The 20,000-nt window shown below is 36.2% G+C and overlaps 2 protein-coding genes and 1 long non-coding RNA gene across 3 annotated transcripts in view; 2 read left to right on the top strand and 1 right to left on the bottom strand.

Annotated features, from left to right (window-relative positions):
- Positions 1-20,000, bottom strand: part of LOC136835430 (uncharacterized) — a 175,892-nt gene that overhangs the window by 26,291 nt on the left and 129,601 nt on the right. The window lies entirely within an intron of this gene.
- The window catches only part of LOC136835429 (uncharacterized), a 150,641-nt gene that overhangs the window by 50,905 nt on the left and 79,736 nt on the right, over positions 1-20,000 (top strand). The window lies entirely within an intron of this gene.
- LOC136835428 (serine/threonine-protein kinase pakC-like) lies at positions 127-1,668 on the top strand. The gene has a single exon (XM_067098952.1). It carries the CDS (start codon positions 163-165, stop codon positions 1,408-1,410), a length of 1,248 nt encoding a protein of 415 aa, XP_066955053.1. The 5' UTR covers positions 127-162; the 3' UTR covers positions 1,411-1,668.

The following is a 20,000-nucleotide window of genomic DNA, read 5'->3' as shown; positions in this document are numbered from 1 at the left end:
TTTCTATTAGCCGTTCATTCTAGAATCTGGGGCAGTTTTTGAATTTCAGAAATTCGTTGCACCAAATTTTCTTAAATCTCAATACAAAAACTTCCAGGTATCAAGATAACTGATTATAAATTGCGGTACAAGAGTGCTTTAACCAACAGCAACTACAAAAACATGGCTCCAAAACCAACTGCAAAACGCTCATTGAGATCTTCCTCGTCTCTGACTGCTAAGCCCAAGAAACGGCGATGTCAGCCTTCCAGAAGTGCCGGGTGTGAATCGAACAAACTCATGGAGTTCACAGCACTGGACAGTCCACGAGATCGGAAACACTGTTTTGTGGAAAGCTTCGAACTACAGACTGATCCCCGGAAATCCAAGCTGCGACGCTTTATGGTTCAAATCATCCTGGAGAAAATGATCAGGCGTAGGAATCTGCGGCGTGCTGACCAGATGATGACAACGTTGTCCACTTCTTTAGTGAGTGCTAAGAACAGTTATGGACATGGGTTATGTTACGAATCGTGTGACCACGATCTAATAACAGTAAGCACCCTGAGGACGCCTTACCAACAAGAGGATTCGGGAGACTTCTTCTGCCAGCTGTCCAAGAATTCTCAAGATCCACTTGACTACTCCTCTTACCGGACTTGTACGCATTCTAACTCGCTGGAGAATACAGATGTCGTTCCAGTGTGTAGTCTGCTGGATGAGTTCAACCTGACTTATATGGAGAATGATGAACTGGAATACCTCATAACAATCAGCATGGACCTCGGTCAGGGGTCGTATGGGCAAACTTTTTTGTGCTACGCCTATGGACGTATGATTGTTTTGAAGAAGGTATACTGCTCTTTCAGTTTTTGCCAAGAACTCAGTTCTCTCTTGCTAGTCAAAGGCATGCAGGGACACCAGCAAGTCATTGCTGTGAATGCTTCCAACATGATCATCGCGTCTGAGTTCGCTGGCCTCGATCTGACCAAATGGCTCCAGTTCTCTAGATTCTCGAAGTCAGAAGAACTCCTCTTCATCAACAAGCTGGCCAAAGCTCTTCATGAACTGCACGCCCTAGGATACACTCACAACGACGTCAAGGTTAACAACGTTTGTGTTAAAAGGACAGAAACTGGCCTTGAGGTCAGTCTTATCGACTATGGCCTTGCTGCTCTTGTGGGAGAAGTTCAAAGATTCAAAGGCATGAAGGTCAGCTTCATGGCTCCAGAGATATTTGAAGGAGAGGGAGCATCAGAAGCTTCTGACGTGTATTCTCTTGGTTACATGCTTCAAGAGATGATGGAGGGCGGCTACCTCAAGGGGATGACTGATGAAGTAAAATTCTGGACTGAAGATTCAGTGAAGGATGAAAAATACTCAAGACCTGCTTTACAGAAACTCATTCAGTTAACTGAATCACATAACTGATGTGGAATTCTTTTCACAAGGAAATTTTAGTTAAATCTTGTAATCAATAAAGGTATTACCATGTATGAAAAAGGAATATATTTTGTGTAATAACGTTTGCTCCCCAATTTTGTTCAGAGATTTACAAATTCCTTATTTGTTTGATTTATAGATATGCCTGACTTAAAAGATGTAAAGTGCATTTACCTAGCCTAGCTACATTTATAAAGCTAGCCTACAACGGAAATGGGGTATTAAATAAAAAATTAAAACTATCCACTTATTGTTTAATATTCACACAACAAACTGTTTCTGCATTACTACAATACAAAAGAATGAAAAATTAAATTTTGCTCAATTTTCCCGTTTTGTTTGTATATGGCCGTATCAAATTGTCATACAGTATTAAGACAACATTAAAAAATTGACAAACTGTCATATATCATTGAGTAAACATAAAATTAATTGATGATTACGTCATTGCGTTCATAATACACTCATTACAAACCACGTGGTCATTTCATTAAAACTGATTAGGCATTATATGAAGAACTCTGACGATACTATTTTACAGCAAAACACAACCAACTTGATAAAATGGCACAGGTCAAAATAATAGTTTAAATATATATACATATATACATATATAGCCTATACGGTACATATACATATATATACATATTCATATACATATATATTATATATATATACACATTATATATATATTTATATTATATATATTTATATTATATATATATATACATACATATATATACATTATATACATACATATATATATGCATATATATATTATATATACTGTATATATATATATTATATATATTATATATATATATATATATATATATATATATATATATATATATATTACATATGTATATACATTATATATATATATAATATAAATATATACATATATACTATATATATATATATATATATATATATATATATATATATATATATATATATATATTTAAACTTTATTATTATTATTTTGCTGGAAAACCTTATCTTCAGAGCCTAATTAACTTTGATGCAATGACCAAGTATTAATTTATTTTATTTATCCAAATGCTGTATGACAATTTATCAAATTATTTTTTTTCTTAATAGCGTATAAAAAAAATTTACGGCCATTTACAAACAATCAAGACGAGAAAAAAGAACAAAATTATAACCTAATGGTTGACAGATTAGAAACTGCTCTGAAAACTAATTTAAAAACTATTTTAATGTGTTGATTTATATATATATATATATATATATATATATATATATATATATATATATATATATATATATATATATAAATATATATATTTATGTATATATATTATATATATATTATATACATATTATATATATAAAATATATATATATTATATATATGTATATATACGTATATATATCTATATATTTGTATATGTGTATATATATGTATATATATATATATATATATATATATATAATATAATATATATAAAATATATACATATATATATATATGTATGTGTATAATATATACTGTATGTATGTATGTATATATATATATATATACGTATATATATACGAAGTTTTGTCAACTAAAAACGTGTGCATTTTTTACACTCACAAACAATATGCGATCAGTATCACTTATTATCGAATTCGCTAGAACTCGGACATATCCTATGCGAATTATAAATGATTAGTGCATCTGCACCGGGCTTTACTTTTATTTACAAAGGTAGACGATCGATTGGACCATTTGAGGCAGTTGCATTTATCAATTATAATTTCCCCTGTGTGAAATTTCTTCCCTAATTATTATATACAGTATATATAAATATGTGTGTATGTATATATAAATATAAATATATATATATATATATATATATATATATATATATATATATATATATATATATATATATATATATACACATGTTCAATAGATGCAGAGTTGAATGAGCAAGAGGCAGATCAGTACTTGAGAAAAATTGTTAATTGTAACTAGTTTCAAGACTGTAACATACCCCATCATCAAGCATCTAAAAAATAAATAAAACTTCTTAAAAAAAAACACCAGCAAAAATACAAAAAAATTAATTAAAACACATCAGAACTGACTATCGAGAATTAAAATTGAACAATATCGTTCAATCTATAAAAGCAACAGTCAAGAGAGCAACAGACTAGAAGAGAATATCGAATTCATAGCAAAGGACAAGCACTGGGACCTGAGAGGTCATTCAGATCTGAAACGGAAATTGACAGTAAAAAAGTTTGAAAGGTGTAACAGAAGGAAAACCTCGCAGTTGTACTATGATTCAATTGTTAGGAGAGGACGGACAGGAAGATGGAAGAAAGAGAATATGAACGGAGGTACAGTAAAAGGAATGAAAGAGGTTGTAGGTGCTGGTAGGGTGATGATTTTTCTCTGGTATTATACACCATCTGAGAAAAACCATCACACTGTAATGATGAACGGTCAGCTGAGTTGCTGTTTTTTAATTCTATGTCTATCTTTACTTGTATAACTATCTATTTGCCTTTTATTCCTCTCTTGACTTGCTTTTCCAGATTAAACGGTTTTGTTCACTTTTAATTATCGATAGTTAGTTCTGATGTATTTTGATTGATTTTATTTGTATTTTAGTTGGGTGTTTTTTTATGAAGCAGTATTTATTTATTTATTATTCTCTGATGATAAGAGATTTGATATAACCTCGAAACTAGTCGCAATATCTAATATTTACTTATATATACTTCAATATATATACTAATATATATATATACATATATATATATATATATATATATATATATATAATTAGATATACATTTACCCTGTACACAAAACTAAGTAAACCTCACAAAGCACGAAAATGAAACAGATTTGGCTTTGGAAGGAAACATAAAACATAAAACACACACACACACACACACACACACACACACACATATATATATATATATATATATATATATATATATATATATATACATATGTATATATATACATACACATATATATATACGTATATATATACATACATACCTATAATCAGTAGCTACAAACGTCCTTTAATATCAGTTAAACTCTGCCTTGGAAATATATTTTTCATATATGTTACCGAAGGAATTTTTAGTTGATAACAAATTTAAAATCGTCTGTGAGTCCCGAACCAGCGAAGGACAAGAACTCAGGACTACAGTGGACGCATTTAACCTTTGTGGCCAGCAAGTGAGGCATAGAAAAGTGGATATCGTCTTCCCGCGCCACCGTCGCCCGTCAGGCGATATCCACTTATGCCTCACTTGCTGGCCGCGTGGTAATTAGCCATCCAATATCAATCTGAGTTCTTGATCCTTCATGAATTTATACAGGTTGCTGAACAATATCAACTAAAACCCTTCGTTCATTTTACTCATGGAATATATTGAGGTGGCAGAGTTGATTATTAAGGTTTGTAACTTTCTGATGTATATGAAATCACGGTGATGTGATAAAAGTCATAATATGGCTGCATGCGACAAGACGCACTACGGTTAGCATGGCAGAGGGTGGGTGGATATCGTCTCTAAATACAAACACCATGGTTCGACTGGCGATTTGGCTAGTATGGGAGAGCGATATCGCCTATCTCGCTGGCCGCGTGGGTTAAATGCGTCACTGTGGTCTGAGTTCTTGTCCTTCGCTGGTTCGAGCCCACGGGACGGCGAACTATATCAACTAAAAATTCCCTTCGGTAACATATATGAAAATATTATTTCCGAGTGAAGTAGTGGATATCAAGGACGTTTGTAGCTTACTGATTGTATATGAATCACGGTGATGTGATAAAAAGTCATAAATTTGGCTGCGTGTGACAAAACTGCACTACACGGTTAGCATGGTACGGAGTGGGTGGATATCGTCTCTAAATACAAAACACCCGCAGGTTCGGCCGGGCGATTTGTATATGGGAGCGGTATCCATATACCTCACCTTTGTACGCGTGGGTTAAAATGCGTCCACTTTGTGGTCTGAGTTCTTGTCCTTCGCTGGTTCTAGCCCCACGGGACGACAGACTTATTATCAACTAAAAAATTCCCCTTCAGTAAACATATATGAAAATATATTATTTTCCAAGGTAGAGCAGGTGATATTAAAGGACGTTTGTGGCTTACTGATTGTATGAATCACGGTGATGTGATAAGTCATATATACATATATATATATATATATATATATATATATATATATATATACTATATATATATATATATATATATATATATATATATATATATATATATATATATATATATATATATATATACATATATTCATCGCTGGAACAGGCGATGTATATATTATGCAGACGTACCAGAAAGAAAATGAATCACGTTACATAGTCAAAGGAATAATTTACGTAAATATATGTACAAATAGAACAGGCACTCCAAATTTCAGAAAAAAGATCGACGGTATATATCAGTTAATGAACTAAATGGTGTTGAAAACATTCACTTCACAGGAAGCTGACCAACCTGATGCCATAGTAATTTTAAGCAAAATGAAAAAAATATAAAAAAAAATTAATCTGAATCGTGCCCCTTATTTATGTCCTCTAGCTTTTGTCCACCTTCTTGTACACTTAATATACTCTCCAAGGAAGCACCACGTGAGGTCGCCAAATGAAATAAACTTGAGAAATGAACGGAGTAAGCAGAACAGCTGTGACATACACAATTTCCTATACTTCCTATCCTGTCAAGTCACTTAATTATTCTAAGGTAAACTACCAGTGATTTATTTTGGGTTTACAGTTTCTTCGAACGAATTACGAACACACTAACAAAACCACATGGCCACTGAGAAGAATATTCATGTTCGTGTTTCTACCTATCATTGATTACAAAGGCAATAGTGTTTGTGTAAATTACCGATTATTCTGGAGAGAGAACGTATGGAACGACTATTATGGCAAACTTACAGAATAGAATAGAACATAGAACTTAGGCCAAAGGTCAAGCACTGGGACCTATGAGGTTATTCAGCGCTTGAGGGATATTGACAGTAAAGAGGCTTGAAAGGTGTAACAGCCGGAAAACCTCGCAGTTGCACTATGAATCGGTTACCAGGAGAGGATGGAAAGTAAGACTGAAAAAATTGAATATGAAGAGAGATACAGTAAAAGGAATGAAGGGTCGCAGCTAAGGGCCGACGGGACGCTGCAAAGAACCTTAAGCAATGCCTACAGTGCACCACATGAGGTGTACTGACGGCACTACCCCCCTACGACTAAAGCAAACTTATAAAACTCCGGTATTCCCTATTCCTTATGGGAGAGTACCTCAAATAGGTCTATCCTAAAACCCTTGTTGAAATTACCAGAAAATGCAATATAAGTTACTGACTATGAATTATTCTCTGCACTGGCTAGAATATCAACAGCTTCCGGAACTGAAGGCGGTGCAGCAACATTAATTAGTTTGTTTTTATTATTTAACCTGGTGCCGTACGCCACAGATCTTCGAAACCGGCAGCGAGAGAGAGAGAGAGAGAGAGAGAGAGAGAGATTTCTCTGGTCTGGGGAAAAGTGGAATATAAGATACATAGTCTATGCGGGTACTTGATGATAACAAGGACTTCTGCAACAAACATTTAGGCGCGTTTCTTGTCGCTGCTGAGAATTCAGTAATCCGGTTTAATGTTAATATGGAGAGATTATTGTAATTTTCGTACGTTAAAACTGATCGCGGGCTTTTACCCCTAATACCATGTGTCAGCTCCATACTTCAAAGCTGGTCTCACTACTGTCTTACACATTCTTCCTTTAACCTTTAAACTGATTCTGCGATCGTGCAAGACACCTGACCTCTTTCTCCAATTTTTCCATCCAGCCTGCATTGTGTGTTTTATTTCTACATCCAAATTTCCATCATCGGTCACTGTTGAACCAATACACTTAAATTTTTCTACTTGATTCAACCTTGTCCCTTCCATACTAATCTCGGAGTCTTGGATCTTCATTAAAACTTAGGTATTCAGTCTTCTTCCTACTGATCTGTCTTCCAGTACCTTCCTCCATTGCTTTAGTTTTGACTCCACTAACCGTCTGTTGGTGCTGCATAACACGATGTCATCAGCAAACAACATGCACCAGGGGGATTCATCTCTTATTCCTTGAGATAGCACACCCATTATCAGGTCAAAAAGATATGGACTTCAAGCAGATCCCTGATGTAAACCAACTCTTACTGGTATCAATTCAGTTAACCCAACGCTGCTTCTAACCTGCGTTTTTGCTCCTTCATACATACCTTGAACCAACCTCACATACTTCTCCGGTGTTCCCTTTACTCGCATGCACCTCTAAACCGGCGTGGTACTCTATCGTATGCCTTTTCCAGATCTATGAACACTATGTGCAGTCCTTTCTGCTTTTCCCGTAGTTTTTCCATCATCTGTCGGAGGGCAAACACTGCAGCTGTCGTTCCTCTTCTGGCAAGAAAGCAAACTGTTCTTCACCTACAGATGTTTCTTCTCTAATTCTTTGATCTATTATTCTTTCCCAGATTTTCATGGTGTGAGACATTAACTTTATTCCTCTGTAGTTGCACAATCCTGGATTTCAACCTTCTCTCTATAGATAGGCACAATAAAGCTTTCTCTCCATTGTTTGGGTCTTTTCCTGACTATATTCTCTTTGCTAGGCTTCACAGGATGTCTATTCCTCTCCCAGGCTCTTCCACAACTCTGCAAGAATTCCATCTGGTCCTACTGCTGTACCATTTTTCATCATCTTTAGTGCCTTCTTTACTTATACCAAGGTTCTGGAATCATCTTCAAAGAATCTTCTAGGATTTTCTTCATTTAACAGGTGTTCATAATATTCTTTCCATCTCTTCTTTATATTATCCTCGTTGCATAAAACCACCCGGTCCCCCCCTCACCTGTTTTATATGGGAGTAGTCTTTGGTGTTCTTGTCCCTCGACTTGCAATTCTGTGAATTTTTCTCTCCGCCTCAGGTATTTCCAGCTCTTCATTACTATGCCATCCAATGCTTGCCTTTTCTTGCAAACTACTTTCTTTTACTTTCTTGTCTTTGGTACCACTTCTTATCCTCTTGCTGTCCATACTTTTCCTAATCTTTTTGCATCTTTTTTGGCTTTCACCACCTCTGTCACTTCATCATTCCACCACTAGGTTTCCTTATCGTCAGGTTTCTTTCCAGATGTCTTTTTCCCACCCACCTCTCCACCCACTCTTCTTTATCACCCATACTGTTGTGATTCCACCATTCTTGCACTCCCCTCTAGCAGTCTAACTTCCCTCAATACTCTCCCAAATTCCTGCCTCACTTCCTCTCATGTCAGCTTCTACCACTTGCTTGTTGATGGAACACGCAGGCCTACCTTTACTGTGTTCCTTATCAGTCCATTACCACCGCCGTGCTGTGCTGCCACACACTCTCCGTTTAAAATTTTACAATTTCCCACCTCTCTCAGATGTGATCTTCTGCACATGAGGAAGTCAATTTGACTTTCTCTTGCTCCACTACTAGCCACTACTAGTTCCTTTAATTATTTTCAGTTTCAAAGGTCTCTAAACCTGTAGCTTACTGTAAATAACTCACGGCAAGCTCGACACTTTCAATCAATTATTCCTTCAAACTCAGGTCATAGCAGCCAATTCAGCTCTCTTACTGTTTTTCAATGATTAAGACTCCGCAATCCCACAGAAGCTCGCATTCTCTTCCCACCTAAGTATCCTACACATCTGGCCGGCCCACTCACCTTCATACACAATGGCAGCCGTACAACATTAAAGTGGTCGCCCTGCTGTATAAGTATTTACGGGAATAAGTATTTACGGGAATAAGTATTTACGAGGATGGCATTGACTGATTTATGATTACTTAAACTGGCGTCGTCACATTTAGATTTTTGAAACCGATTTGAAATTAAATATTTCCCTGTAACCTATGCATTTCCAATAAGAAATGATGCACAAAAGTGATGAATCGCATCAATTCCATCGAGAAAAACACGAGGGAATGAAATCACTCAAAACTGCCTACTATTTGGATTTATTATCGTTGAAAAATTCCCTGTAACATCCGGTTTTTCACAATATTCAGACGGTAACCCAATTAAAAAAATGGAAGTATTTCACCACAGAATGTTTCCGCATTGCACTGGATCAGATTAAAATTCTGATGAAACATAACTGGGTGTTGTTTGGGAGGCAGAGAATGTAGTAATTATATGCAGAAATGATAATCGAAGCTAACGAAAAATATTATTTTGAAATCAATGTTCGACTTACCTAAAAAAAATTCTACCTTAGTGATTCAGCCGAGATGGGTCTGCTACCCATTAGGAATCTTTCACTGAGCATTACTTTTCCCAAGCTACCCAAATAAATCAGCCACGATGATCTAGAACCCATATGTATATAACTATTCTTGGACAGCCTTACCTAACCAATACTGCTCCACCACAAGAGTTCTAGTGGCCACCCATCTGATATATTTTTAACAGATAATCTTATTTAACTTAGGCTACCATAATTCCTCTGCTAGGGAGGTCTGGTGATCATCATAAGAAGTCTGTCATAGACAGCGTTGCCTAACCTAGGATACCGTAACAAATCAGCCAAGAGGCCTCTATAACTCATTAGTAATTTTTTATGGGCAGCTAACCCAGGGTGTCATAACATCTCAGCCAGAGTGCTCTAGCGCCAATTAATAATTTTTTCGACAATTTTACCCGCTAAAGGCTACCATTCAGAGGTCCCTGGTAGCTTATCCTTATCTGATAATGTAAGGACAGCCTAACCTAACATAGGCAACCATTACTCCTCAGCCATGGAGCCCTGGTGCCCATCTATTCACGATCTTTAATATCTACCGTATCTTACATAGCTAGCAAAATTCTCCAGCTAGGGGACTGTGGTACCCATTCATAAATAATCTTTCATTGGCAGTCTTAGCTACCTATTAGTCTCTTTCATAGATATCCTAGTTAACGTAGGCTAGAACATTATTCAGCCACAAGCGTCTTAGTACAGTACCAACCAATCAGCAAACTTTAACCGACAGAATTACATAAAGGATAGTTTTCCTTGCTAGGATAGCTCTTGTACCCTAATTCATGATTTTCATATAATTAAATAAACTATTAAACCCTCCTTGAGTACTAATCCTTTGCTAGCCTACGCTCCACATAACATACATTTAACAAAACTCAAAAAGCAAATATAACATGAATAATTGACATTCACCTCAAAATTTCACCGAATGGAAACAGGCGTATCTTCAATTTAAGAGAGTTTACAGTGAAACCTTAATAAGATTACCATGGTTAAAGGTGGAAGCAAACTGACGGTTGGGCAACTCTAGTAAACCTGGTTAAAAGGTGCATCTTGAATTTATGAATTGCTGAGAAAAGGTTCCCTTAATTTGAGTGTTTTAGCTGTTGAATACGCCTTCTTTATCATGCGCTGAGGAATGAATTGCGTGAGTCCTACTCTTCATCGTTCTCTGAAAATACAAGTAGCAAACTATCGTTGCTTAACCGCTTCATTTTGTGCATAGTTATGCAGGTATCACTTTTCTGTGGTATAAAATGGATTATTAACAACAAAGCAATGAACTTTCAACTTCGTGGTTTCCTTACACCTTTTGGATACGTTTACAACAAGCCTTTAAATCTAGTTGAGAAAAAACGTAGAATACTACTACTTCCTTGGTAGGATTCAAATCACAACAATCAAGCCTGAAGTTACCACTTAGCTCACTAAGCTACCAAGAGACGTTAAAAGATCACTGTGGCCATTAATAAAACATATACATAATACTTTATATATGTATATATATTTATATAATATATAACATATTATACAATATATATGTTTAACATGTATGTATATATATAATAACAAAGTTTCAGCCACGAAGGAAAGTGAAACAATGTAGGTGCAAGTACTTTCGTCTTATTACCATGTCTCGGTAATAAGACCTAAATACTTAGCACCTCCATAGCTTCACTTTCCTTCGTAGCTGAAACCATTTTCGTAAAATCATGCGCTTTACCTTTTTACCAAACAAATATTCGTGATTTAAAATATATATATATATATATATATATATATATATATATATATATATATATATATATATATATATATATATATATATATATCTTATAAGTCTTTTCCCTTTTCCCATGGAGGGTCACATCAAGGGATATTAGCTTCCGGTTTTCAGTAGGTATTAAGACATAGGGGTGACGATCACATACCCTTTTTAACCACGCTTCAGCAAATCACATTCAGCTAAATGTCAAGAGCCTAATTCAGTACTGGTGACGTGAGGCAAAAAGGGATTTAATCCTAACCTGGCCTTCTCGTTGGCAAGGCAAATATCATAACCATTATATTTCCGTGTGTAAATGGTGACATATTAGCCCCATAATTCAGCCCGGCCTATAGTCACAAAAGTATCACCTTGTTACTCAATTTTTTCTCTCAATATAAACGGCGCAATCTAGCTACACAATCATTGGCTTTTTATATGACAAGACTGCTAAGAGAGAATGATTACAGTTTCAACTGCAAGTAAGGGTCATATGGTATCACAACAGCACCTTTCGCTGTACGATATACCTGTGGTTAATTCCTTTGATCGGACCAATAATAATATACCCTGTCAACAGGTACATCACGTGATAGTCCAATTAGCAGGGATACTCTGGAGAGAAGGCATGAAACTTTAATACTGTACCTGTGGGTTTTCGCTTCTTTTGCTATAGAACGAGAAATGTTTGTTGTCTTGTTTCTTTTTGTATTACTTTTTTATGGTTTACTTTGAAATTGACAGAACAATTTCGCAAGGTCTTCAAGTTATAATGCAGAACTCTACACTGACTTACTTTCAGAAACAAGATTTATACACAGAAAGACTAGGTCATAATTGGAAACAATACACTGATGGTCGAGAAACTCTGTTCCAATGGCTCGAATTTGCTTACTGCAGTACCATACATTCATTTTTACTGAAAAACGTTGCTGGTCTAGCCTACAATTCAGAATCACCATACTGAGTGAAGAGCAGAAAAGCCTTGTAATACAAAATTAAATTGGAGTAAAAATCAAATATTTTAACAATAAGCATGTTAATGCCAAAAGTACAAAAAATTCAGCAACCTAGCACAGGGGAGCTGGTACATTCTCGGCAAAATACGCTCTGAAAGCCTGCCTGGGTATTTCTCTAGCAAGGTAATCCATAACCCTAGACCGTGAAGGGATGGTACGGAGGCTAAGGCACAGTCCAAGGTTTTTAAACATGATTACAAGGCCACCTACATTACCCACAAACACCACAAGTGCTAGCTTCAATAAGACAAAAAATACTCAATGGAAGAAACGAAAAACAATAATCGGCGTAAAGCAGCAACACGAGGGACGATGGCTTGGCCAGGGTTGGTAAAAAAAAAAATAAAATCAAAAGCATCCTAAGTAACCCTAAGGGTTATTAATGATCAATATCCTCCATCACACGACACACTGTCCAGCAATGATTTGGTCAGGGACAGGAGCCAAACGTAGAACATGTTAACCAAAGGGCTAAAAGTTATCAATATTCCCCTTATGCGTTGTCACCAGAGAACCCTTGAGGTAGGTTCCAGGTATACAGCTTAAAATAGTCATGCTACTCCCACATCAAGCTAAATATAATTAAAAAAATGCGCAGAAACAGTATGAGACGAGGTAATTCTACAGAAAAGCTTACCCGGAAGCCGTGCTTAGTACCAACCCCTCGGGGAATGAGCACAAAATAATGAAAAAGACGGTAAATTTCACAAATTATCTCGACAAATTCCTCAAGTTATCTTACCTGCACTGAATTATATACGTCCTTTTCTATGTAGTTTGGTTAAAAAATTTTTATTAATAAACGATATTTCCGTGCAGAGCTCTTCTGTAGAAGTACCACACACGAAACAAAATATAAAAACCCAAGACTGAAGTGAGGGTTCAAGGCTGTTTTCTGCTTATGGTCTCGCGTAATTTACCTCGTTATCCTTGGCTATATCGACTATAAGGCCTCGGAGTAATTATTTCATTAACAGCGTACGTAACTTTTCCCAATGAATATGGTGGTACAAATATAAGAAGCGACATTCTTTGGGAGCTTTTTCGATTTGAAGGGCACGCAAATGAAGTTTCAATTTAAAAGTACGGAATAAATAAAAAAAAAAAAGCTCAAGAAAATTTTAACTTTCCCAAGTTCACATGTTTATCTCAATGAGCGTTCCGAATAAGTTATTCCTTTACTCATCTTCAGCTTGAAATGATTTACAAGAGAAGAATACAGTTATCTATTTGCCCCTTCATGAAAATAATGTATTAACATAAACTGAAAACAACAAAAACCTAATGGGGTTTACACACACACCCACTATACATACATACATACATACATACACACATACACACATATATATACATATATATATATTATATATATATATATATATATATATATATATATATATATATATATATATACATATATATATGTATATTAATTGATTTTTTTCATAAATGGACAATGTAGGCCTATTTAGTAATAGCATCACTGATGCCTATATTAATTTTGTCAGGCACTATTTGACTGAGAGATAGCGTAAGGATAACATAGCCTAAAGAAGAGCAATGAAGAAGTTACTTTTGAAGTATACACTTGAAGGAAATCCACAACCCTTCCTTGATTTCTAACGTTAGGTTAGGCTAGTCGGGCCCCTGCATGTTTGGACTTAACATACTTCATTGCCAAGTTCAGTAAAGAAAGATTTTGAAGCTGGCAGTTACTAATATACCCATTTGTGTAGTCTTAGGTGAAAGTACTGTTTCACTGATGAAACCATTATCAGTAATAAAGCCTAAAAGCAACTCTATAACTAAGCCTACTTTCATCTGTTATCTACCCGAGTAACCCGACTTAAATTCTTGCTCTACTTCGTTACTCACCTGAAAAGCTGAAACTAACGTACAACCGTAACAGGACGCAGGAAATTAATGTCCAAAAGCTCACGCGCACTGTACAAACACTACAGAATTGCGTTTCTACATATCACTTGTTTAAGCAAACTTAATGGAGGAGAGTAAGAGAGTCCTGGACGCAACAAATACGATCACGGTCTCCATAACAGCTCTCCGAGGTCTTGAATCGTTGCTGCCAAGGGAGCACTTACAACAGATTGGCCGGCTCTCTCTTCTTCTTTAGGGAGTTATTTAAAGTTCTTAATGATGCATTTGGCTTTAGCGCTTATAATAACAACTTATGCCAGGCAACATATTCATCGTGCCTCTTCTAATTCAAGTTCCTTTTAGTTGGTACACATCCTAAATATTTATATGATCGCCTTGTGGGCAAAAAGCTATACATAATTGGTGATACCCAGATTTTAAAATTTCATAATATTCCTTAAATGCACCAGTTGGAACACCACCCTAGAGACGCGACCACTGCGTGTACTTTTACTAGCTACTGGCAGAGACGAAACATGAATCTGCATTCTGCTGTCTTTTATATTGTAAACGACAAATAATGTTGACTGACGTTTCTCCATAAGAAACGACTCTTGCTTGCTGTTTAGCTGTATTTTACTAGCAAGGCGAGTATTGTATTTATTTTATAACACTATATTTATTTACGCTACGAGTGAATGCATATTTGACAGAGAGAAAATGTTGACTGCTTCAGGCGATTCAATGGTTAGAGGACTTTTGACGGAGAACCAAAAATTACAACCCATTGCAAATTCCCAAAGATTACAAAAGTGATCGTGACGATCATAAAACTCCATAAACTAACGCATCTTTAACATTCCACTCCTCGACTGGAGAATTCGGCAATTTGTGGCAAATTTCTGACAATTTACTGTACACGAACCACACGCATTCGAAACATTTTGGTGGATAATGTTCGAATCAGGAGAGTTCGTGCGTGATTATCAAGGGCAGTTATAGCTATATTCTTCGCATACTCTGGGACCACGTAGAATTGAATCCGCTCCGTTGACTATTGTGAAAAAGTAGACAAACGTCCAGACAGGCAGGAAGAAAATTATTTTTTTTTTCCAAACTTCGTATCTCTCATTGCCTTACAAATGTAAACTCAGTTATCTAATTGTGACCTAACACGGCAGTAATAACAAAATAAAACCAAAAGTAATAGAGATAAAAAGAGGAGAAGCAATAATATTACGAAAGAGTTTACTTATAACAAGAAACAGGAAAATATTGCATGGTAGAATCTACGACTTACAAACTAACTGAGAGTATATCTCTACATTCACTTTAACTAGAACTAATTTTTTTTGACAACAGAAATTGCACATAAGCAGAAGAATCGTTATGTCGTGCGGAGGAAGTAACCCCTCGACAGTGGACAGTAAAAGCGTAAAATCATCAAAAGGCTCTAAAGCCTCCCAGAACAGGGAATGGGTCAATATACGAAGAATTATCTAAAAGTTCACCGCATGCCTTCTGGGACCGTTAATGGAAAGGTAGTCCCACGGGTTATTGCTCCAAGCCGAGAATTATTGGAAACGCGATTCCCAGGCTATACGGAATAGGCCTCGACAAACTAAGCCTGTTCGTATTTTCACGTTCCCTTTTATTTTTTTTTTTTCTTTCCTTTTCTGCGTACTACGAATCGATAGGTCTATATATGTGACAGGCAACATTCCTTCAATATTGACGTCTCTAGGCCGTGAGTATTTTGAGCAACTTCATTACATGTATTAACGGTAGTGTTAAAAAAAAAAGGCCAGACATAATATTGCCGAGTGTTCATACGCGTCTGCATCAATTACGTCTAGCCTACATTCTCGGTATTTTTAGCTCTTTTGCATATTGCATATTGCCGAAGACGCCCTCAGAGATATTATCAAGTCCTCAGGACTGTGTAATTATAATGTAATCATTTCGTAATTAAGATATACCGCATTTTCCAAGACAGAGGCTATTTCTGGAAAAGAAAGTGCTCATTACCTAAGCTCATCCTTTCTCAGCCAATAAACATTTCACATAATAAACCACATAACGCCATGGTCTTCGAAATGTTACGTAGGCACCAAGACTTTTTCTGGTTTTTCATTTCAGAAAATTTAGCTTAAGTTAACCGAGCTTATGGAATACTTACGAACCGGCGTTTATCTTGGAAAGAAATCGTGTATTTTCAACTTGGAATAATAAAGGCATAACATACATTTTTTCCAACATATCTGGGCCTAAGACTTGCAAAGGAACCAGTAATCAGTTTAGATATAAAAGAAAATAGTCTATACTTAGCAAAAGAGGAATTTGTTCCCAGCCCAGCACGCTCGTTTTACTTTACGTCTCAACTAAGGTTATCACGTACTCTTATTACGCAGTAATTTTTTGGCAAAGCAAATAAAAGATGGCGTAACATCCGTCTTTACCTTGCATGATCACATACAAAAGGGAAATCACTCGGGCGTGTAACGAGGTAGTAAGTCATTACGAGCAACTTACTTGTACTTGCCGAAGATTACTTCTACGAATTTTAAGTAAAGGTTGATAAATATTTCATACACATAATAGAATTATGAATGGTCTTTTACCAAGAAAAACTTTGAGAGATTCGGGTGCATAATCGTTGCTAAACATACCCCTGTTCTGCAAAGTGATTATTCTAATTTGGGATTTGTTACTTGGATTTCTTTTTTCATGTCATGATAATTCCACTACAGTTATTTCAGTTGTTATGGTATGGCATACAAACTTGTCCTTGTCGGTAGCACTTGTTCTCTGATGTGACAGAAAGATGTTTAAAGTAAAATAACAGAACATATATGCCGAACAATCGTTATTTTGGATGCAACTGGTGTTAATTAGAATTGGAACATAAAATTTAGACCAAAGGCCAAGCGCTGGGACCTCTGAGTTCATCCCAGAGGTCATTCAGGGCTGAAAGGGAAATTGAGAGTAAAGCTTTCAAATGAGTAACAGGAGGAAGACCTCGCAGTTGCTTTATGAAACAATGGTTTGGAGAGGGTGGAAAGTAAGATGGAAGACAGACTATGAACGGAGGTATGGTAAAAGGAATGAAAGAGATTGCAGCTAATGATTGCAATAATGCCTAGAAGGCACCGCGTGAGGTGTACTGATGGCACTACTGCCCTACGGGACAATTGGTATTAAGACACCACCTCTATAGGAACTGTTCATACGTCACTCATAAGGATCCTATGAAAGACGTGTCACCATCGTCAAATCCGCTCACCAGCTTTGATTCCAAAGTATATCCTGACATCCGTCTCAATGTCACTGTCTTCCTGGCGTCATCTAAAGTGTTTTCATGTCTTTTCATCGCACGGGGCTTAATTTTAAGGTATTTTCCTGACATGTCGTACTTTTCAAAGTATTCTTCCAACACCAATCTTAATTTTTCAATGTTTCCTTACAATTTTAATTTTCAAAGCATTTTCGCGACATCAGTCTTGATTTTAAAGCATTTTCCTGCCCCTAGTCCTAATGTGAAAGCGCTTTCCTGACGCCATACCCGATTCTCAAGTGTCCTAACAGCTACATCTTGCATGACACTCGAGAAATTTAATTAACTCGGGCAAATTTTCCCTGACGCGTGCGGGACACACACACACACCATCGCGCACCCAATTTCCCTCACGACTTACTCCAGCGACTTGAATATTTCATTCAGGAATCCCCATTTAATCCCTTTTTGACAACGAGGGGCGACTTACATCATCCTCTTTTGTTGGTCTTCCACACGCAAGAGAAACCTGTTGCAGGAGTCTCGTGCCAGGAACGACAGCGCCAGGCTTTTCGATATTCATGGGAAGTTCGCGCGCCGCCGACGTCACAGGGTGTTTATGCTCATTCAGAATTCATGGCCACGCTAATATTCATATCCTAAAAATTAACTCTTGTTTTACCTCGTGAGAAAATTGGCGGATATTTTATTTTATATTTTAGTAGTCTTGATATAGTGCTAGAATATTTACAAAAAAAAAAAGTGAACTCTCTTTTTAGCGTGTTAAGGGTTTACATAAATTGTTTGTTTAAAAGATTTTCAAAAGTAAAAATACAAGAAAAATATGAAAAAATCACCTGTATTTACTTACACAGGGATGAGGTGATTAATACTTACACTATGTTATATTTTATTGAACGTATATCAGAACATTTTGCCTTGACTAAGGGCATGCTTTTATTTCCTTAATAAACCGATTTCTCTATTTCCATAAGTAAGATAGGCCCAAATTTACATAACTTCACGCTGTGAATATTCATCAAATTGTCTTGGATGGCGATGACAGTAGGAAATACTCTAACGATATTTAAGTTGAATAAAGTTTCTGAAACCAGGTTTTTTTTTTTTTTTTTTTTTTTTTTTTTTTTTTTACAAATCATAATAACGAAATGTGGGAGAAAATTATAGCCATATAGAAGAAACAGAACTTGACAGCACGGCGGACTGAGTTGGCCGCAAATGTTCGACAAACATCAGTGGAGTTTAGGTAGAGGTGTAGGATGAAACACCATAATCTAATGAAGGATCTACACTCATCCAGTAGACTAGTTTCCTCAGTGCAGTTCGCTAAATGGAGAGACGCTGATATCTGCCACATCCCAGAAAAAATATCCCAGAAAGAAATTTTTACGCTTTTCTATGAAGTTCTTCATGGACGTAAGAATGAGGTTTCTGTAAGTCCCTACTAAATCTTGTACTTTCCAAAACTGACACAAATAAGAATTTGCTTAGCATCTCTCTATGTACAGACGCTCACATACATTGATTTTTAGTATTATTTTTGTCGTAGATAAGAATAAACATCTGCTGTTTTCCTTTTCCTCATATTAGTTTTGTTTTGGAAAGCAAGCTAAAGTGATCCACAAAATAGAGGAGATGAAGTTAAAGAAGGAGAAAGTGATCCACAAAATAGAGGAGGTGAAGTTAAAGAAGGCGTAGAAAGTTAAGGTGGAACTCTTAGAAAACGCCACAGTTGTACTAAATAATAATAGTTTGAGAGGCTGAACAGCAAGGCTGAAGAAAAAGATCTCTTTAGCTTGCTGTTCAAAATCGAAAACTAATAAGAGAGTACAGATTCCAGGGAAACATCACGAGGAAAAGGAAAGGAACAGATGTTTGATCCTTACCTACGACAAAAATAATGCAAAAAAATTGTATATGCGCGTTTGTATATACCCTTTAGTAATCCCTACAGTGCAACACGTGAGGTACAGTGACGGCACTAATCCCCTGCGGTGGGTGTGAGGAGGCGAGGAAAATTAGAGGCAATGAATTGCTTTTCCACCATGACAAGCAATGTTCGATGTAGCCAGCCACTGCAAAAGTAGTGGCAGGATCACTAAAAACAGGCGAACACTCACGAGATACAAGTCTAGGAGGCCAGTCACAGGAACCACAGACTTTTTTTTATTTTGAAATCCGAAGAAAATTCAAAAGGTGTGACATTTAAACCTGAAAAATTCAATCTACAGAGAAAAAAGTCTAAACTCATGAAAATTTACAAATTACAGAGATGGTGACAGCTA

This window comes from Macrobrachium rosenbergii, chromosome 55 (genome assembly GCF_040412425.1).
Source record: "Macrobrachium rosenbergii isolate ZJJX-2024 chromosome 55, ASM4041242v1, whole genome shotgun sequence".
NCBI lineage: Eukaryota > Metazoa > Arthropoda > Malacostraca > Decapoda > Palaemonidae > Macrobrachium > Macrobrachium rosenbergii.
Note: the sequence above shows the minus strand (reverse complement) of the source record. Positions and strands in the feature narration are given on the sequence as shown.